This window comes from Eufriesea mexicana, unplaced genomic scaffold (assembly GCF_001483705.2).
Source record: "Eufriesea mexicana isolate 0111107269 unplaced genomic scaffold, ASM148370v2 scaffold474474898, whole genome shotgun sequence".
NCBI classification, from domain to species: domain Eukaryota; kingdom Metazoa; phylum Arthropoda; class Insecta; order Hymenoptera; family Apidae; genus Eufriesea; species Eufriesea mexicana.
In genome coordinates, this window is record NW_016907983.1 from 188,893 (window position 1) to 211,368 (window position 22,476).

At 28.8% G+C, this 22,476-nt stretch overlaps 4 protein-coding genes across 8 annotated transcripts in view; 2 read left to right on the forward strand and 2 right to left on the reverse strand.

Moving 5' to 3' along the window:
- The window catches only part of Chro (chromodomain-containing protein chromator), a 6,450-nt gene extending 4,513 nt beyond the window's left edge, over positions 1-1,937 (reverse strand). Inside the window, exons 1-4 of the mRNA XM_017905401.1 lie at positions 1,860-1,937; positions 637-735; positions 129-271; positions 6-53 (exon numbers count right to left, since the gene is read on the reverse strand). Coding sequence (XP_017760890.1) covers positions 6-53; positions 129-271; positions 637-691 — 246 coding nt within the window. The 5' untranslated portion in view covers positions 692-735; positions 1,860-1,937. The remainder of the gene's footprint in view (positions 1-5; positions 54-128; positions 272-636; positions 736-1,859) is intronic.
- A 637-nt stretch (positions 1,938-2,574) lies between these two features.
- On the forward strand, positions 2,575-4,493 carry Ssl1 (general transcription factor IIH subunit 2 Ssl1). Of its 2 annotated transcripts, none has more exons than XM_017905788.1 (8): positions 2,575-2,664; positions 2,747-2,815; positions 2,892-3,093; positions 3,168-3,296; positions 3,382-3,555; positions 3,626-3,882; positions 3,956-4,205; positions 4,287-4,493. In XM_017905788.1, exons 2-8 carry the CDS (start codon positions 2,757-2,759, stop codon positions 4,416-4,418), a joined length of 1,203 nt encoding a protein of 400 aa, XP_017761277.1. In that variant the 5' UTR covers positions 2,575-2,664; positions 2,747-2,756; the 3' UTR covers positions 4,419-4,493. The 2 variants fall into 2 exon arrangements, with proteins under 2 accessions (XP_017761277.1, XP_017761268.1); XM_017905779.1 differs by having other exon boundaries at positions 4,327-4,493.
- Positions 4,494-4,847: 354 nt separating this feature from the next.
- slif (cationic amino acid transporter slimfast) lies at positions 4,848-13,499 on the forward strand. Of its 4 annotated transcripts, none has more exons than XM_017905487.1 (11): positions 4,848-4,862; positions 4,936-5,207; positions 10,554-10,821; positions 11,091-11,219; positions 11,408-11,668; positions 11,910-12,193; positions 12,278-12,618; positions 12,688-12,851; positions 12,921-13,087; positions 13,165-13,273; positions 13,378-13,499. In XM_017905487.1, the coding sequence occupies exons 3-11, from the start codon at positions 10,593-10,595 to the stop codon at positions 13,497-13,499; spliced, it is 1,806 nt and encodes a 601-aa protein (XP_017760976.1). In that variant the 5' UTR covers positions 4,848-4,862; positions 4,936-5,207; positions 10,554-10,592. The 4 variants fall into 4 exon arrangements, with proteins under 4 accessions (XP_017760976.1, XP_017760983.1, XP_017760969.1 ...); XM_017905494.1 differs by lacking the exon at positions 4,848-4,862 and adding an exon at positions 8,966-9,081 and having other exon boundaries at positions 4,905-5,207; XM_017905501.1 differs by lacking the exons at positions 4,848-4,862; positions 4,936-5,207 and adding exons at positions 8,816-8,880; positions 8,966-9,081.
- A 1,876-nt stretch (positions 13,500-15,375) lies between these two features.
- Positions 15,376-22,102, reverse strand: Pex23 (tectonin beta-propeller repeat-containing peroxin 23). Its single transcript, XM_017906188.1, has 24 exons — positions 21,875-22,102; positions 21,594-21,776; positions 21,082-21,234; positions 20,874-20,966; positions 20,521-20,701; positions 20,221-20,444; positions 19,915-20,118; positions 19,649-19,827; positions 19,434-19,566; positions 19,123-19,349; positions 18,914-19,045; positions 18,690-18,846; positions 18,454-18,616; positions 18,270-18,373; positions 18,055-18,197; positions 17,626-17,974; positions 17,403-17,553; positions 17,126-17,322; positions 16,823-17,032; positions 16,645-16,746; positions 16,435-16,570; positions 16,168-16,359; positions 15,535-15,692; positions 15,376-15,448 (listed from the first exon to the last, which is right to left on the reverse strand). Exons 1-24 carry the CDS (start codon positions 22,097-22,099, stop codon positions 15,398-15,400), a joined length of 4,047 nt encoding a protein of 1,348 aa, XP_017761677.1. The 5' UTR covers positions 22,100-22,102; the 3' UTR covers positions 15,376-15,397.
- Between the last annotated feature and the right edge of the window lie 374 nt (positions 22,103-22,476).

The following is a 22,476-nucleotide window of genomic DNA, read 5'->3' on the forward strand; positions in this document are numbered from 1 at the left end:
ATCTGTGAATCTTTCCATAACAGGAAAGCCCACACTTGTGCTTTTTGTTCGTTCTAGAAAAAATAAAAGAAAAGAAGACAATGATGTCAATCTTTCAATATTATAAATATTCCATAAGTATTACTAACATTACTATTTTCACGAAAATGTGAAACTTGGGTACAAGCGCCTTCTTTTGTACGATGTTCTTGAAACTCTTCAATAAAGTGAAAAACTGAATGGCACTGTCCACACACAAGAACATCTAATCTTCCCATCTCTTCTTGTGCAGCTAGTGACATAATAAAACTCATTTTTATATGAATTATAATAACATAAACAGAAATAAAGCATGTAAAATACATACTTCAAACAAAGTTACTTTCTATGGAACTTTCACTAATAAAAACTGAGATTAGTTAGTATGTCAGGTCTCTTATTTTGATGTACCAATGCCAAGTGACCTTTTTTATTGATACAAGTATCATAAAACTGTTCAAAAAATTGATTAACATTGTTAAGCATTATAACTGTATTCCATTGACTTTTAACAAATTATGATATGTTTATATTGTGTCCTTATATTTGTAGGAATAGAAGAAACAAAGGAATATAATTTTATGCAGTATAACAATGATAACAAATTATAAACATTACCTTTAATAGCAGTAGGATTACTACTGATGGCCGAAGGGCCATCGCCTCCCTCCATTTTGTTTAATAATGTACTTGAATCTCTATCCAAAATGTTCCTTTCTAAAACAAGATAAAATTTAATTTCATTATTTATCACATTAGATACTATTTATAAAAAAAACCTTAGTTTACTAAAACTTTATATAACAATACAGATGATTACTGAAAGTGTATTTAAAAATTGTATTACAAATTAAAAGTTTACTCTTCAATTATACATTTAAGTATATATTAATTTTAATACAAGTGAATTTTAATTGTAAAATCTATAGTTTAGGTTTATTAACTAATTAGACAGTATACGAAAAAAAAAAAAATTAATTAGACCAACGTGATATGACGTATAATATTTATTTTATATGCAATAAATTTATAGAGCACATTTAATTTGCACTAGTTAAGCAACACATCAATGAATCTTATCAAATCAATTTTTTATAAATTTACACAATTAGATCGATACAAAAGTGTATTTTCTTTTAATAAATAATTTAAAAATATTTTTATATTACTTTTGCAATATATCGTAATAAAAAGAAAAAAAAATCGTAACATTCGGAGTTCGAAGTTTCGCGGGCGTCAAAAAAATTTACACGCAACATGCCGGTGGAAATCGAACTGCGAACATTTTTTAACAAGACACCACTGTCGTTGTTACGATAATTTAAAGGTTCACTCCACATACACTACTATTATTGGTCATTTTGTAAATGATCTATGATTCCAAGTATTATCACGAGATATTTTTTGCAGAGTCCTTTATTTAAACTAAATGAATTCCCGCATAAATGGTAAGACGTTGAGACACACAGCATGGAGTCATTGTAAACGCGGCCAGTGGCGTAAGTTACCAACGAATAAAACTCACAGATAATTCGATCTTGAAATAGTAACCGGCTCGCCGTGAAAGATCGTTACCGATAAAAACGACTATTCTAATTGCAGATAGCACAAACGTTTAGAATTTACAGAAACATTTAGAAATGATGCCATTGCCGTTGCCGCCGCCGCCACAGACTCGTCCTCTGTCTATCATGAGCAAGCCGATGCTCGTCAAGATGGCTCTCGTCACGAAAACTCTCCTCGACTATTCACTTCCTGTCTACCCATGAATATTTTTCGAACACACTTGTCCGTTACCGATTTCAATGCGATCGACCCTCAAACCAATGATATCGACTTACGCTCGCTAAACCGTGGAAAAATCAGATTTCCTTGATCTGGATAATTGCTGTTGCCGCACGAGATGGGATGAAAACAGTGATCGCGTCTGACGACAGTAGCGCCATGGCGCCTGCCCGCCACGGCAACAGTTTACCTTTTGGCGGGAAAATATTACTTAATAATTTTACTTTATATCCTTTTATAATGCATGCTTCTTCTATAAAACTGCATTTTATGCTTAAAACATCATACGTGAAAAAAATTACCAAAAAAAGATAAGAAATTACTTCCGAAAAAAAGATATAATTATAAATGCTTTATTACTTACTTCAAATATACCGCTTTTCTTCACCAAATTCACCTATGTTCCGGCATTGGATCAAGTATAGAAAAGGCAAGTTTATGTTAATTGATGTCAAGATTTCGTAAATAGTCATTGGTTATTACTATTAGATTAATGAATTGTGTATGATTAAATATTCTTTATTTTAATTATTCTTTGACTTTGATATGTTCAAGTCTTTTCCTTTATGTCTAAAACAATTCTTTTAATTTATGAAGAAAAACTTAAAATAAATAAATCCCTTATTAACCGGGTACCGTGAGAAAGTTGTGTACTATACGTATATTTTTATGGGAATTTAATATATTTTTTCGAGAACTGTTTTTCTACTTATAATTTTATATTATTAATATCTTAAAGGTGTTAAAAAACTTACATGTTGATATTTTTAATTATAACATTGACATGTCATTTTTAATGTCAGCAATAATATAAACAACATTAACCTTATTTTCTTAGAACATTGAATAGAATCGTGTAAAGTAAGTATCGTTTTGACTTAATTCAGAAAAGAGTTTGGAATACAATTCTTTAAATTATGTGAATTTTATCAATTTATTTCAGAAACTAAGAAATGGCTGATGAAGAAGAAGAGAAAGAATATAGATGGGAAACTGGTTATGAAAAGACATGGTATTAAGATTTTTTTAAATTAATTTAATCAATTGTAATTATATAATTAATATAATATAAATAATTTTCTGTAAAGGGAAGCAATTAAAGAAGATGATCATGGATTGTTAGAAGCATCAGTTGCAGATATTATTCATAATGCTAAAAGAAAGCGTCAAATGGAAAAGAAGGTTGGTGCTAGATTAGGAATGATGAGGCATCTTTATGTAATTCTTGATGCTTCTGAATCAATGTCTATTCAAGATCTGAAACCAACTCGTTTCCTATGTTCTTTAAAGGTACTTACTGATATATACAATATAAAAATCATTTGTAGTATTACATTTTCTTTTCAAATGTAACTCAATTTAAGCTTTTAGAAGATTTTATTGAAGAATTTTTTTACCAAAATCCTATAAGCCAGTTAGGAGTAATTATTACAAGGAATAAAAGAGCAGAAAAAATTAGTGAATTAGCTGGAAATTCTAAAAAACATATTAAGGTAAATTTATATGATTTATTAAGATTTTTATTGTCGTTTACATACTTAATAAAAGCAGGAAAGACGTGTTTTTATGCATTTTTAGGAAGTACAAAATATGCAACAAATTGTACCAGCAGGTGAACCTTCATTACAAAATTCTATCGAACTAGCTTTAAAATCATTACGTCTCTTACCATCACATGCTAGCAAAGAAATACTTATAATAGTAGGAGCACTTACAACATGTGACCCAGGAGATATCAATGAAACAATTCAAGCATGTATTAAAATATACATTATGTAATATAATAATTATATTAGAACATTATGATTAACTTTGTTTTCAGAACATGAAATCAGATTCTGTTAGATGCAGTGTAATAGGATTGGCTGCTGAATTATATATTTGTAAGAGAATGGCAACAGCTACTGGTGGAGAGCATGGTGTTGCACTGGATGATAAACATTACAAGGAACAGTTAAATATGCATATTGATCCACCACCAGCTGCTACTAGATTAGATGCTGCTCTTGTTAAAATGGGTTTTCCACATCATGCATTACATTCTTCCACAAATGATTCAGCTATGGCAGTTTGCATGTGGTAAATAATTTTTAAATCATTTGTACACAAATTAAATGCCTTTTTAAGTAAGAAAAACATTGTGTCTCTTTAGTCATGCAGAAAGCTCAGATGAGTCTGTTAAACTTCTTAGTACAGGATATCTCTGTCCTCAATGTCTGAGTAAACATTGTGAGCTTCCTGTAGAATGTAGAGCATGTGGATTAACTTTAGTATCTGCTCCACATTTAGCACGGTCCTATCATTATTTATTCCCTGTTGAACCTTTTAAAGAAGTTATGTACAGTGGAACTCCTTCAACTTGTTATGGTTGTCAAAAAATTTTATCACAAAAAGATAAGAAGGTATGATCAATATAATTAATAATAAGAAAAGCGACAAAATATAATTTGTAAAATGAACATTGAAAACGATTCTTTTTCCAGGTGTACATTTGTAATAAATGTCATCAAACTTTTTGTTTAGACTGTGAAATATTTATCCACGAATCTTTACATACATGTCCAGGCTGTGCTACCAATCCAGATACATATCAAAAATCCACGGACAGAACCTAATTTATTCAATGTATGTAAAATAAAATTAATAATTTTTAGTTACATTAAACAAAATATTTTAATATTGTAACTTAGGGCCAGTTTTATATATGAAGAATTTTTATACTGTAGAACTGGAAATGTACGTATAAGCTATATTATCTCTAATTAAAAAGAAATGAATGAAGAAATGAAAAGACAATGATAATAATTATGGATATTCGTTTATTTTTTTTTTATTACAGTAACCATCATCTATTCGGTATCCTTTTATATAATAACGAATAGTTCCGCAGTTCGTGTAAATAAAACGAACATATTTAAGATAATCAAACAATTGTCCTAATAAAAATTAACAGTATTTTTAAGATTTTATGGTATGCCTTCAAGTTGTAATGATCGATTTATTGCCTTATTAACATATAACTTATTCCAATAGTGAATTACGACGAATAATTCACTTAGGTAAGAAGACTATACCAGTTAGAGTTGTTTGTATACATTTGAATAATACATAGACTTCTTTCTCCCAAACAAGGAATCTGAAGTTTTTCGAGCGGTAACGTGGCCGCTTTAAAATCATGGTGGGAGGTGATTGAGGTTTATTAGCGAGTGGACAGGTGGAAGTAAGCATCGTTATATTAGAGCACGTTATTAGTTTGCGTTCATCCTCCGGTGCGACCGGTTTCACAGTGTCGACCTACTTCCGATTCAATTACGTATGTTCATCCTGCCCGAACAAAGTGATTTTACATGTGAGAAATTTCTCACATATCTTGTTCCCTTCTTAATACGCATCTCCGAAATCAGGTAAAAATAATTTTATTTGCATTGTATATTTTCCTCAATAATAAATGTTCAGTATTATTCTTTATTCGTAATTACTTTTTTTATTAATGTATACAAATATTAGTATATACACATATATGTACATACATATATGTGTGTGTGTGTGTTAAAAAAATATAATATAATACAGTTTTAAAAAATAATAAATAAAAAATACAGTTTTAAAATATCGTTTTTCAATTTATATGATTATTTAACCCTAGGATATTCTGTAACTATGTGAAGCAGCGTGCGTATGTATCGTATCTTATCTATTAGTTCAAATATTTATTTCAAATGCATTTTTTATGTCTTTGTACTTAAAAATCATAATTTTTATTTTTATTCTTTTTCAACATTTAACATGTCGGTAATGTTCCATTTAAAGGCGAACATGAACGCGTGCAGTCACGTGTGTAGTGTACAAGTACATACACAAGCAAAATGTAAAAATAGACGGTTGTTACTTTTCATTAAGTTGTAAGTTTATTTAGACTTATAATTTACAATCCGTAATGAGGATAATTACAGTTCAGTGACAGGTAAAATATGGTTATTCGTAAATATCAGTGCCAATTGAACGTTTTACGAAATAATTATTTTTAACTTAAATTTTCTTAAATAAGAATAACATTAATTTGTTATTCATAAACTATGTATAATAATGAAAATATATATTGTATATATTAATGCACGTTTTATCTGCAATTTATAAAATGTTTATATTACATATAGCACAAAAAAGAAATAATTGCTGTTACTAATATTGATGTTATCACAACTGATTATATTGTATGTAATCGAATTATTTCATATGTTAGTAAAGATTTATTACATCAGGACTAATTTATTCCTATTCATTACACCAATTTTAATATTAGCTTCGTAAAATAATTGATACCAACAAATGATAAAAATAATTTAAGTAATAAGCTATCATCAAAGAATATCGCGAATAAAAATTAAACTAATTATAAATCAAAATAAATGGGACTAAAGTTTCTGATCGAAAATAATCGGAAAACAATAATTGAAACTTAATGGTAATCAATTCATTTTCGTTTCACAATTCCGTTTTAACTTTTCGAGACTGTCCTCGAAATTTTTGAACACTCAAATAAAATAAAATATTGACTATATGATATCGAAATTGGAAAAGCTGAAAAGATATACTCATTTACATTTATTTTGCACAAATTAAATAAGCAGTAGTAAATAATAAAAATCGTAAAGATTTCATTTCATTTAAGTTGATCAATAGCTTACAATAAACAACGCATTTTGTTTTAAATAATAATGCGATTTAAACAATTTTTTTTTCAATTTACGAATAAAAACGATTTAATAAAAAAATGTTGAAATGCAATGTAATGTGTGTATGTGTGTATGTATGTGTGTGGGGTGTCTCAATTACAATCTTTCCATCTTAATTATGTAATGAAATAATCAATCAAGACGTCATTGATTTATCTTATTTATTAGTTGAACTTAGGGTAACTTCGAAGGATATAGTTTTCAGAAGATATTTCTTAAAAAACAAAAAAATGATTATTTTATAGATTATACTTTATATCATCTTTACAAGTTTAATAATGTTTACCACGTGAATGATTTTCTTTTTCACTACTACAATTGTGACGTACGGTAAGAATTCCTTTCTCTTTCATTAGTGCTTTCAATTCGCGTAGCAATAAACTGGTTGTATGCGTAACATTCGTTACTCTAGCTAAGGATACGTATTTGTAGAAAGGAATCTTGCAAGAAATTAACGTTGCGAAATATCCTCAATCCGTAGTGATTTTTCCTTGTGATCACGCGATACTAACTTTTTTAAGAAAAATAAATTATCTCTATATTTATTTATAAGCATTTTTGTGATATATTTTGAAGTATAGATTAGCTCTATATTTATTTATCATTGATATGTTTCGTATGAAGTACATTTGTTTCCGTTTCATAGTATCACGTTTACATTCAATTATCTGCTGTGCTTATTTCTACATTTTTGTCGTATCGAAATTGTTTTCTACATCGTGACGGTCATGAAGTAGAAATATCCTGTTTCTGCTTTTAGCCATGAATGTTGTCAGACTTGCTACGTTTCAAGGATCGATAACTAACAATCGATACATACAGACATGATATGTAACTTCGTCAGTACAACAAACAACTTCGTGTACAAAAAATCGCTACCAAAATTATTGATTAATTAATGTCACATTGTCTATGATAGTATGCATTATAAACGTTCCATTTGTTATTTAAATATTACATTTTTATCATGCGTTTGTTTAATAAAAGCTTTCAACATTGTGTTTGTATAAGAGATACTTTGTCGAGACGTTTAGCAAAGATGTGTTTACACTTCGATTGCAGAATAAGACGGAATATAATTCAGTCTCGTTAATTCAACTAATTTTCTTCAAATTGTAGTTAAGTCAATGAGATCTTCCACTTTTCGTTATCTATATTCGTCATAATATAAAGATTAATATTGAATTCAGTAATTCAAATTTGATTAGAATCAGTCCACAGACCAGACCACTTTTTACTTTAAAGCAAATTAAATCACTCTATAATCTGATCCCTTCTGTTCGCTTTATTTGTTTTCTCTTCCATATTTATTTCTCTGTTTTTTCCTTCTAAGAAATAACACCATTTCTTATCGAATTATTATACGATTCCTGCAAGTTTATATATTTGTAGTGTCTCGATCAACTTTAATTAAAATGTGGTCCAGAATATTGTTATTTATCAGTACTTGTGATTCGACCCGTGATTAAGACACACGAGACAATCCTTTGACCTTACGTGGTATCAAATAGCGGTGATCTGATTGGTAAAATTGCTAAATGGCCCGCACATGATTTGTAAATAAAGACATACTGAGACTTGTTCGAGGGGGATCATGCAATGGGGCCACAGTACCACGGTGCTTTGCCTTAATTGGTCTGTAACCTTGTCACGTTGACCAGCATCGATGGCACCCAATTTGTGTGACTCCCGTTCACGTCAATGTCATCTGATATCTAAAAATTCTAATATCTCAAATTTCACAGGTTTAATAGATCGAAATCACATGGTATTTAATTCTTGTTTTAAGTACTTAAAGATAAGATTATATAGATGGAGATAAAATGATAGATATAAAGAAGCCATTTATTTACAATTTTTTATAAAGGAAATGAATTGCGATATAGATATATATCGATATTGTTGAAATCTTTATATCTATTTGGTATAATATAATACAATAATTCTATGAAATCAATCTTTCATCTTTATTTGTAAAATGTGCTTGACAATATTATCTGAAATTTCTAAGGAAGACACTTTAACGCTATCTAAAATATTAAATACAAAATATTAAAAATTAGGAAATTACGCAATTACAAGGTAATTCATAAAATTTATATTTTAATTGCGATAATTAATCTATTAAATAACATCGCTACTAGTAAGATAACTAGTATGAATTGTACATTAACATATGCGTACAGTATTTTTCCACGCCTGATATTTTTTTCATTCTGTAGGTGCGAGATCCTATATTTCAAAACGTACGATTATGAATGATCAACATGTTCCTTGTTTCGAAACGGTTTTAAGAAGATTTTTCACCAAGAATTTACAAATTCAATGAAAAATATATCATGTTTGTGATAACGATATTCCTATCATTATAAGAAATCTTTAAAAGTCGCAAAATAATTGACTTGCAATTCGTCATGTTCTCGTAGGTATCAGCGTCGTATTATGGATATCGTAAACATAACATAATTACAGCGATGATTGGGGAATTCTAATACACCAGAGGCAGGGATCGGGATGCGTTCCGCATACGCTCGTGAATATTGTACGTAACGATGAGAACATTCCTTTCTTTCTTTTTACGATACTGGTCACGAATCATCACTTAAAGAGATCAAGGTAATTCGGAAACACATAAAGAATCAGGGAGCCTTGAAAACTCTTGCGAGAACAGTGTTTCCATTTATAAGAGTTTGTTAATGCGCTTTCATTATTAAGGAAAAATCTTCGATAGTTCAACGAGCATAGAATTAATTTAGAAATTTTTAACATTTTAAATTGCAAAAAACTTTTGCTATCTTCAAGCAAAATGGATAAAATATCTTACCTAAGGAGCTCGCAATTATATTAATTTATTATCATTCTACTCCTGTTTTGTCATTCAGTGGTGTTCTATACGAGATTTAATTAGAGTTCATTGTATCCTCGAAAATGCTAATTTGCTTTTACTTATGATAATGCCTGTTTGAATGCAATTTCGTTGCATGGTCAGTTGTAGAGATATATTTATATGACATTTATTTATCCGACAGTACGACGCATAAATCAATCTACGATATTTGCAGTGGAACGAGTTCTGGAAATATCGAAACACGTTTCTTTGTTGACACGAAACAACAGGTATAAGGAGATGATTACTCGTGTAGCAACCGCAAGAAATGTTACTGGTTTCTCTAATAGGTTTCAAGCATATTTATAGAGAAGGCAAAATTGAACTTATTATTAAAACTTGTATATTCAATTATCACAGAATTTCTATGATATTCTTTGGGGTATTTTTAATATTGAACAGCTATTGATGTTTTTCTCGATTCGGAAGTTTTAATTAATCATTACTGTTTAAATGTCTGAAAAAAGTAGTTTGATTTAAAAAAAATTACTATTATTGTAATTAGAAGATATACGAGTATTAGTTCTTATCTATTGTATCTTCATCACAAAAATTGATCTACCTCACATTGCTCAAGTACTTGAGTGCAATTATGATATGTTACAATTATCTGGTTTTGATAAGATGATTTCGATAAGTATTGCCATAGTGCCTAATATTTGAACTGACACAGGAGATCATGACTTTGAATGGTTCACACGAAAATATTGACAGATACCTTTCAGACACGAGTCTATTTCTATACATATAAGTACTAAGCATGATCCAATGATTATTCAGTGACAATTGTTTCAACCACAGAATACAGCTTGTACAAATTACTTCACAACTGCTTAAATATTTATAGCACTATTTTGTACCTTAAATACGGAATCATAAGCCTGCACAAATAATCAAATATTGCTATCTTCTTGCTCAAGGCACATTTTTAAGGACTTTATCCTTCAAGTACCTCACATCACTGTTTACTTGAATAATTATGAAAGATTTTGGAACCTTCAAATCATCGAACTCAGAAACTATGGAACTCTGGAAACCATAATCTTTTACTAGACACATTACAGATCTGATTCCAATAAGGAAATTTAAAAATGACAAGAAAGGAAAAGTTATGAAATTTGTTTTAGGTAAAGGGCAATTAATCGGAAGTGAAGGGGCTCTGTGCCATGGCGAGTCGACTATGGAAGACATTATCGCGAAGACGGATCGACAATAATGATGAGAGCAAAAGCGAACTTGCCCGAGTTTTAGGCTTGTTTGATCTCACAGCACTTGGTGTAGGTTCGACTCTCGGTCTCGGTGTCTATGTCCTCGCCGGCAGCATTGCTAAAGAGACGGCTGGTCCAGCCGTTTGCATCTCCTTTCTCATTGCTGCCATCGCTTCCGGATTTGCTGGTAAATTAGGATTACATTCGCGCCAATTGCTTCGTATGCTGGCAATTTGTTCTTACCGACATTACTAAAGATATTAACAGTCTAATTAAAGCTTTATCAAGGACGGCATTGATTAGAAAGGTTGCTTCTACTTCTTTATTAAACACTAAATAGCATATAATTTATTAGATTTTCTAAAGTATTAAATATCATGTATGGTCATTTGAAAATATAGTTTCTTCTTAATGATCTTGAGCTGCATAAGAAAGATGAACATTTTAAATTTTCAGGAATGTGTTATGCAGAATTTGCTTCCAGAGTTCCCAAAGCAGGATCAGCATACATTTACAGTTACGTGACAGTGGGAGAATTCATTGCTTTTATCATTGGATGGAATTTAATTTTGGAATATGTAATAGGTAAGTGAAGAAAAATTCTATTTGTTTTGTTTGTCAAAGTTTATTCGATAGTTTTACTCGTAAAATAATCGGATCAAAATTTTGTCATATTAAAAAGCTATTTGTTATACAGTAAAATGTTAGTTATTAATTATTGAATTAAAGATTATTACTAAAATTAAGTTTTTCCATACATATTTCACAATTAGGTACAGCAAGTGTCGCCAGAGGACTTAGTAATTACTTAGATGAATTGGTAGGAAATGTGATAAGCAGAACATTGTCTTCCGCGATGCCTATGAATGTTTCGTTTTTATCAGAATATCCAGACTTCTTCGCATTTGGTGTAGTATTACTACTCATAATCTTGTTGAGTATGGGAGTGAAGGAATCGACGGTTTTAAATAATATATTCACTGTAATGAATTTGACTACCATTTTAGTAATCATAGTGGCAGGATCCATTAAAGGTAATAACTTATTGTAAAGATAATATCAGTCATTCGCTATCTAAACTTAGTATACCAATCAAAGTTATTTAGTAGTAATGTTATTCAGTCTTTTCTGATTGTGATTTATCTGATTTTTTAATATTGAACGAAGTCTGTAAATATTTACGAAATATTTGGAGTGTTTAAGATAGTGACTTACAGATAAATGATTTGATATTTAAAACCTTAATAAATTTAATGATTAATTATGATTTTGTAGCTGATCCACTTAATTGGCAGATACCGATGAAGGAAATACCCCCGACAGTACAACATGCAGGATCAGGAGGTTTTATGCCTTTTGGTGTAACCGGAGTGATGATGGGGGCGGCAAAATGTTTTTACGGTTTTGTTGGATTCGACACTGTGGCAACTACTGGTGAAGAAGCTAAGAATCCTCAACGCAATATACCCATAGCCATTGTTATTTCCTTAATTATAATTTTATTGGCTTATTTTAGTATCTCGACCGTGTTAACTATGATGTTGCCTTACTACGACCAGGTACACTTACGCATATAAATGATTTTAGGATTCCTTTTTGTATCAATTAATTAAAAATTTGTAAATAATATATTATATACTTAGAACGCTGATGCACCATTCCCACATGTTTTCGAAAAAATTGGATGGCCTACTATTAAATGGATTGTTAATATTGGTGCAACATTTGCATTATGTACAAGCTTGCTTGGTGCGATGTTTCCGTTACCACGAATACTTTACGCTATGGGTAGTGATGGAGTAATTTTTAAGCAACTTGCGAATGTACATCCGAAAACGATGACACCTATTTTTGGCACGGTAGTTTCCGGTTTATTTACGGGAATTATGACACTTATTTTTAATCTTCAACAATTAATTGATATGATGTCTATTGGAACATTGTTAGCATACACGATAGTGGCAGTATCTGTTTTAATATTGAGGTAAAGATAATAAGATTTAGGTATATTTATTTGTTAAATACAATATATTTCTTACATTATATCATTTAGATATCAAGAGAAGGAATGTTCAACAAATACTCATTCCATAACAACAATGAATAGTTATGAGCTAACGCCGCTCAGCATCCTAAAACAAGTTGTTAATTTGCAGAATCAGAAAGAGATAACTGAAATGTCTAATAAAGTCGCAAAATGTTGTATTGCAATTTTATGTAAGTCTTAAAGATTATCTAATTTCAGTATGATTAACATTGTTCTTATATTTTTTATTATTATTACAGGTATCGTTATATTAGTTATTGCATTTTTGATTAATTATGTAGGTACTGAAGCATTTGGTAACAATGTAATAGAATGTGTGATACTAGTTGTACTTTTAAATATATTATTGTTAATTATAATTATTATTGCAAGGCAACCTACTTGTGACATTGATATAGCATTTAAGGTACATAGTATAAAAAAGTCCAAAAAATATAGAGCCAAAATATTTAATATCATATTTAATTGTCTTCATATTTACAGGTACCATTTGTGCCACTTCTACCATCTTGCAGTATTTTTATAAACTTGTACTTGATGTTACAGTTAGATGCTTTTACTTGGATCAGATTTTCTGTTTGGTTACTTATAGGTACATATATACAAAATATTAATGGCATTTAAAAAAAGAAATCAAAAATATTATAACCTTTAATTATATGTTATTAATTATTTGTATATCTGTATTTTACACAGGTTTTATTATTTATTTTTTTTATGGCATATCTCACAGTGAACAAGGGAAAAGAGATAAAACAGAAAGTGAAATGATGAAACAAAAATATGCAGATCAAGTTAGGACCGTAACTAGCTTCTAAGAATGGTTATCTTGCCATATGTGATATTTTTTTTGTATATTTAAATAAAAATTTGTTGCAAGAAAAAATTACAACATATGACTACTGTTAATAATTTATAAAAAAACATTTGTGTTTGTACATCATTCATTTTCTTTTTATGAAACATTAAAAAGAAGAAACACCATTCTGACTATATATTGTTGTTACAGAAGAAAGTAGTTTTCATCCTAAAATTCTAAAATCCTAATATATACTAAGTGTTCCAAATGATAAATTCTTAAGCATATTAAAATATATATTATACATTAAATACTACACACATACTCACGAAATTATATCATTAAAAAGATCTAAACTATTCTATGGTATACAAGAGGATAGTATATAATATATACAAACTTTTATTTCCTTTTATATTTATACATTAAAATTTACCAATATAATGTGCATATTTCATAAGAAAATTTCATGATGTTTATTACCTACTTAAGTGCTAATTGCACACATTATTTTATATTAACTATTGTGTATTTATTAGAAAAATAATTAAAACGTTTTTTTATTTTAAAAACATATAAATATAAAAATATTATTGGACTGTTGTTTTAAGAAAAATCAAATTTATTTATTATATAATTTAAATAAATGTCAGAAATTATGATGTATATTTCTTAATAAGCTGCATACATCAATATATGCAATGGCATATTACAAATACAATTGTTTACATTGTAAAGCTCAATACTAATAATTCACAACAAAATTAGATTAAACATTTATAATAAAAGTAGATTTATAATTCACTTATTACTAATGACATATTAAGAATACTCAAATGTTACAAACTTATACATTCTACAAAAGATTGTAATATTTAACTATACTAATTTTTAATTTTTGTTTAGTATATTAAAATAAATTTATATATAAATTTACTTAGTAAAAGAAAATGTAAAATTATACTACTAGAGAGGCACTATATGAAATTTATTTATACAGAAATACTTAATGTATTATTTAAAAAGAAATGTGGTATTTTTAAGTATAAAAGCATACATTGTTTTGCGTTTCACTTTTTTAAACATTTACAAATCGTTAAGTTTCACTATCTAGTTTAAATACACAGTTTTTAGAAAACTTTTTAGAAATGGAATACATATGTAATAAATGAAAAGATTTAAAATAATTTATGAAGAACTATTTATTTTGTATTTACTATTTCAATTCTTCAAATATTTATATTAACAGTCTCATTTTACTGCACCATCTTTATTACTCTGTAATAATTAAAATAATTTGTACCTAGGCAAGGCATCTCATACAATATATTTTTATCAATAGTATGTAATTGTTCAAAAATAAAATTAATGTTTTTAGTATTTTCTACTATTATATTATTCCGAATTAATTGGTAATTATTTAAATGCATACATTTGGAATGTTTCAGCAGGTATTTCAATACGAAATTTTTCGTAAAATTATATAAATAAAATTTATCAATGTGTTTCATATATAATCTCATTAATATAGTTATTTTCTTTGCACATATTCATAACTATTTTTGTAATTAAATGAAAATAATGGAAGTTATGTAAATTACTAGATTTTGAAAACAATTTAACTAATCACACATTCAAATAGTATTGTTATTTTGTATGTTTAAGATAAAATAAAATCTCTATTATTTATTAAATATATTATAGAGTCAAGCTTATATAATAAATTTAAGTCAATTGCAAAAGCTAAGCCATATACATACATGTAAAACATACATATCATATGCACATGCATTAACTTTCCTTATTCGTGAAAAATATACGGGAACAAAACAGCAGAGTATTGTTTTTCTGGATACTAATTTAACAATACTTGTATGTATGATTTCAAGGATCATTACTGATTTAAAAATCAGTTGTTCATTTGTTTTTATTTATAAGTCCTCCCACACTTACATGTTGCCAATTTGCCTATTAATGATAATTATAACTGTGTAATTATCTACAATAATTAATTGTATACTAACGCTATATAATTTATCAGATAATTAACTTACCCCTATGCCAGTTGCCCAACCAGTTCCAGCTGGATTCTCATCAGTAATCCCTATTCTACGACAAAGTATACCAGCTCCTGAGACTGCCCAAACTTGACCCTGATCTTTTGCAACGGCAATATGCCGAAAACCTTGCTTCGCATTTATGACAGATATATCTGAAGTATACAAAGAAATATTATATTCTGAACATGTATAAAGTAAAACTAACAATATTTGTAAACACAAAATAGTTAACAAAATTTATAAAATTATAATAAATATATAGTAAAATTTTATTCATTGCAAAATTCAATTAATACATGTTTATTTTGTACTTATTTTCAAAGGTAGTATATAGATTTTACCAAAAAATGCAGATTTAGTGGATTATATCAATTACTTTTTAGAATTTTTATTTAAAAAATCTAATGTATTAGTATACTGGTTATAATTATTATCTAAGAATATACTAATACTAATGCAAATTATGAATATATTTAATCATTAATAAATAAAATAATAAGTAGAATATTGGACAAAAATTAAACTAGTCAAATAACGTTCAACATTTTAATGTTTAAGAAAAGATCATATTTCAAATCTATAAAATTAGGAAATACTGTCCATACAATATTAAAATTTAATGGATACCTATATGTATAGGATCATTTGGCATCACAGGGAGTGTTTGCCAGTGCGTTCCTTCCGGAAAGACATTCATCTGTATTTCTCGACGTATGAATAATCTACCTGTTGTATCTAAAGCCCACACCACGTCTTTCCCAACAGAAATTTGTTTCAAATGAGCACCTGTCGGTGGTTCAACATTTTGCCATTGTATTCCTAAAAAGTCAAGTAACAATTATGAAAAATTTCAATAATGACACAAATTTATCCTTACAGTTATGTTGTTTATACCTGTTGGTTTTGCGACAGTAATTCCTAATCTCCAATACGAGGAACCATTTTTTCCAACAGCCCAAACTTGTTTGCATGGGCCACAAGAAATACCTACTAAAGCTTGATGACTTGGTATATGTTCCCATGAGACTCCCTACAAATATTAAATACCTTTATTGTATAAACTAAGTAAATGTTTATGATATTGATGAATCTTTTATAATATACCATTGGACATGATTCTGAAACACCTCTCCTGAACAAAGCTTCGCCATTAGGAGCTACTGCCCATATATATATAGGAGCATCTGAACCAGGTTCTCCAGTTGCCTAAAAATAAGAAATGTAAAAAGTTGTTGCTTTATACATTTAATTAAGAACAACGTGCACTTTTAATGTTTCTTACATGTAAAGAAACATCAATCAATTTTGCGTTTCCTAATTCTTGCCAAGGTCCGCTAGTTGTTAACTGACATCTTCGAAACCATCGTCTTCTCCTAACATAATCAGTAAACTGTTTTTTACCATGATATTGAGAAGGAAAATCTATAGCATATTGCCAACCATCTCTATCAACACCTCTTGGAGTATGAAAATCTACTATCCACTCTGATACCTATCATAAATAAGGTATTTTAGCATAAAATGTTTAGCTTTGTTATCTAAATATTAAGAAAAGTGAAATTAATAAATTAATATATATTCTTACCCAGTGCCAATGCATTGATAGCAATTTAGTATGTTCTCGGGTACGTTTATGACGTCCGGATGCATCACTCCACATATAACGATCCATTGGAAGACCATGAGAAGTATATCCAGTTACTGGATTCCAACGTTGATTTTCATAAACATAATAATTATGGGTATCTACCATAGTATTTATTCCCGTATTACTATCTAATCCTATAAAAAACAACGTATAAGATTAATTCATAAATTTATTATTTTTTAGGTACATATTTTTTTATTGTAGAAAATATTACCTTTCAAAAATAAACCACCCCAACCACCGGTATATACCCAAGCAGTATTATTATACCCTATCCCCCAAGTTACACCAACAGAACAAGTTTCAACTTTTTTCAAGTGACCGCCCATTTGTCTCCAGAACATCGTAATTGGATCAATAATTACCTATATAAAGTTTGCATTGCAATTTAATTACATGAAGTTATTACTAATATTAATATCGAGAATATTACGTACAGACGTAGATTTATAAAATATACTACATAATGTCATCAACCCTTTGATTCGTAAATGAGTAATACTTTGTGGTAATATTCTATGGCTATAAAAAGTAAATTCTGTATCATCGATATAGATTTTATATCCTCGTGTTTCACAAACGATCTCTAACGTGAAATCAGAACCTGGCTTTAACGGACTACTTCCGTTTCTTTCTTCATCCCCCCACTGTCCATTTTGATATGTATTTCGTACAATTATATTTTCCTTTAGTCTCGGATTAAAATGCAAAGCTACATCATGACTATCTATTACAGACTTCTGTTTCAGAGAAGCAGCTGAATAACAAACAAAATTGAACGATAGCCTAGAAATTATACAAAAATGAAATATTTCAGAAATAATACAAAAACATTATAAGTATAAATTTAAATTATCATTTTTTACCTATCAGCATCATCATGAATACAGACTGTAATTTTTAAGGAACTACCATATCCAAAACCATTTTGTAATATACATTCAAAAGGTAATTCTTTCCCAGCAACATCTAATTCTTGTACATAAACATCATTAGTAACTTGATTTTCCTATTAATAATATAAAATATTAGTGTAAAAATATATTATATAATATTTTTCAAATGAGACAGATTAACGTACTTCTATAACTGCAGGGTCATATACATATATGTCTCCCAATGCAGTAGTAGCCCAAATTGAATTAGGGCCAGGTTTTCCATAAACATTATTCATTTGACAAGAAACTAAAAATGCGGGAAAAGACTCATATTATTTACCTTTATACACATTGCATGAGACTCATATTATTTATCTTTATACATACCTGATGTTAAATGCGCTAACCAATCTTCCATTTCAGTGTCACTGGAAAACTGTAATCTAAGAACTTTAGAACGAGGCATTCGAGGGGTATGAATCGCTATTCTTGGATTACCTGGTTCACTACAGCATACTGCACACATTATTTCAGACACAGGAAATTGCATCTGAAAAAAGGACCATTAAAAGATCATTGAAATTTTCTTCAAAAAATTAACTTGTATTTGCTGTTTAATATACAATTGTTGTTGCTCCATCCGAATTTAAAATAGTCACAATTCCAGAATCTAAAGAACCACTGTCGCTACTTATCCATTCTAATTCAATGACACAATCTTCATATGAAGTACTACCCTTAACTTTGCATTTTACATCACCATTTTTTACCCACGATGATCTGTAATAAAATATTATGCATAAGATCTTATATTAACTTTAATTTTATTTACTTATCAAAATCTTACTTTTCGACTACTTTCTGATATATTGATGGATCAAATTGTATTTTTTGTAATCTCTTTTTTAACTCCTCTAAAATACATATTCTCCATGCCTCTGCTATATCTCCATGACTTGTACCGTTTGTATCTGCAATCCTATAAATTTTAATTAAATATGTATACAACTACTTTTTGTTACAAAACAATTTTTTGATTTATAACATCAATATTACCATTTTGGGGGATTGAATGGATCAACAAAACAAGCTCCAGCTTCTACCTTATACCAAGCAGTATCACATTCAGCCCAATACATTGTCCCAGAACTTTCATCTTCTCCATAAACACCAGAATCACTGGTTAAATCAGGATCAAAAATACTTCCATCTGTTTCTGGATGTGCTTCAACACCAACCATAGAGCCAACTGAGTGAACAGGACTCCATGCAGCTGGATTAATCTATGTTATTTGAATTTTGAATTTTATTCTTAGCAATAAATTATTATACATGGAAAAGTATATTTAATTGATTCATTTATTAACCTTGACGACAGTACCCATTCCTTTTCCAGAAACTACAATAGATTCTCCAGTTTTAGTCAATGATTCATTCGATATAGTTATATTTGCAACGCTAGCTTCAGTTAAATCACCCATATCTAATGAATTCGCCGATCTACAATTTTATTAATTAACAAAATTATATAAAATATACAAAATAATAATAAATAATACAAACAAAATAATTACAAGGTTACCTTTTTTTGCCTTCATTTAGGTATATATCTTGGAAAGATGTTTGCTGCGGATTTTTAACAGAAGTACCATCATTTGCACGTTGCCATAATTTCAAAGATGTTGGTGTTGGGGCAGAACGGGATTGTTCTTCCCATTCTCTAATTAACGTAGTACCTTCACTAGTGCTATGTGGTCGATTCTATAAAAATATATTATTTTCGAATTAGTAAAACATATTTATCTGTAATATTTGAAACACATAAATATCAATATATGAAAAAAATACCAATGATCCCCAACTTTGATGCCTCTGTTGTTGAGGAGTACCACACATACTATGTCTATTACTTGATGATAAACTAGCACTACTACTTGCTCGACTAAGTTGAAGAGGCGCATTTATTAATCTCCATTTTTTACCCGTTAATTCTGATTGTGTAATACCGGTACGATAATATAAACTTCTATCTTCATGACCAATAGCCCAAACCTATAAAAACAGTAAATAAATAAATGTATGCATATATCTGAATTTATATTTATTAAAAATAAGTATTTATATATTTTAAATAAAATTTATAAATTATATTACCTGATCATTTGGTGCAACAGATACTAGTGACATTTTACTTAACATTTCCACCCACCCAGTGCCAGCTGCCATTTGTTCACAAACCCCACTCATTTCACCTTTAATACCTTTTCTAAACCACACCCCTCCATCTTGTGTTAAGGCCCATGCAGCATCTGTACCCACACTAACTTGTACTAATCTTAAATCCTTTTGTGGAGGATCAACTTCTACCCAATCTTCTCCTATAAAATAATATTATATTCATTGATGTAAAGAATTATATTAAATATTATTGTATTAGAATAAATTAAATTATACCCATTGGATTTTCTCTAGTGACACCTGTGCGCACAATCACTTTACCAACCATTAATACTGCCCACACAAGTCCAGTCATTCCAACACTAATTTGAGACACTTCATATCCATTTGTTAATTTTATAGTACTCCACCTTTGACCTTCAGGACATGTTGTACTAGTTCCAACACGAAACATTACCTATACAATATAGTTACTATTAAATACATGATATACAAAACAATGTTTGTAATAAATTGAAATAATATTATAGTTATTGCAGTAACCAGAATTATGAATTATAAAATATGTTATTTACATATTATTGAACATTTTATTAAAACAAATCAAAAAATTTTTTTAAATGTTATACCCTCCCATGAGCAGTTACTGCCCAGACTACTAGGTATCCAGGATTACCTCCAGGTATTTGATTTCCACCAACAGATATATCAATGAATGGTTCCTAAAAATATATTATGTTGTCTATTTTATAAATATATGTACAAAGTTTTTAGTAATGTAAAAATTCAGAAAGTCAGAATTATGAATTCAACATATTAATGTAATGTAAAAATTACCTTAGTTGCATCTTTGTGAAGAGGTGCAATAGCACACCATGAATTCATAGCACTATATCTTCTATATCTAACCCATTTCCTTCTCCTAACACAGGATTTCCATTGCTTTTTTGTGGTATAAGTAGCTGGAAAATCAACTGCATATGTCCATCCCTATCAAAATATCAGATTCTCTGTGATCATAACGCTTTGTTTCGATGTTGATAACTGACAACAAATCTACATATAAACAGAAAGTCACAAGAAATATAACAACAGAGACAACTGAAAAATGAATTAATCCACTATTATCAGATTGATAACTATACCTATATTGTTAATACACAGATTAAAATTTAACATGATTTATGCATACAATAAAAAATATCTTACTATTAGTATAGAAACTAAAAAATACAAAGTTACGAATGAAATTTAAAATAAACAAAAATTATAATGAACTAAGAAAAGACTGATTGAAATTATAATTTAAATGATTGATAGCATGACTTAAAAAATTGTATCATATTTACATCATGATCTAATGGTTGACCATCTAATGTAGTTTCAATTTGCCAATCACCTTCCCACTGCCAAGCCATGGATGGTAATCTCACTTTATCTCTGCTACGATCTACTGTACCATCTTGATTAGAAAAATTATACCTATCTGTAGGTAATAATCTTCCACTAAATCCCTCTAAAGGAAGCCAACGCTATAAATATTATATTCTGTTAGAATTTGTTTATAAGTTACATATATGAATAATTATAAATATAATCATAATTATTTTCAAATATATTTTAAACATACTTCATTTTCATATATCTCTTCTTTGATTCTTATAGGTACATCTAATCCATGTACATGAACATAAACTTGACGATCACCACCTATAGCCCACATAAAATGTGGTACTGCTGATAACTGTTTAAACTCAAGACCTAAATACATGAACTCCCTCCACATATTTCCAGATGTTGATAACCCAAACACACGTCCTTCATTATTTATAGCATATAAATATGAGCTTGGCATTTTAATATTTTTATTAGCAAACTGCTTTAACTTTTCTGTAAAATAATATTTATATTAATATGTGGAATTATGTACTGTAGAAGTATGTACTGTAGAAGTATGTACTGTATAAAATTAATGACCATACTAATCTTTACACGAATGATTCATATTTATGATCATAATATACGAATATATAAATATATGAATAATACCTTTACGTATTCAAAAAGAAATATCTATTAACTTTTCTGCACTGTAAATGATATTAAATAATGATCATAGTTTTATTCAAATAAAGTTATACTTATGTAATAAAGAGTATTTGTTGTAAAATGAAATAAAGATCACGAAAAATAATCTTGGTTATGTAAAATATTTACATGTTACATTTTACA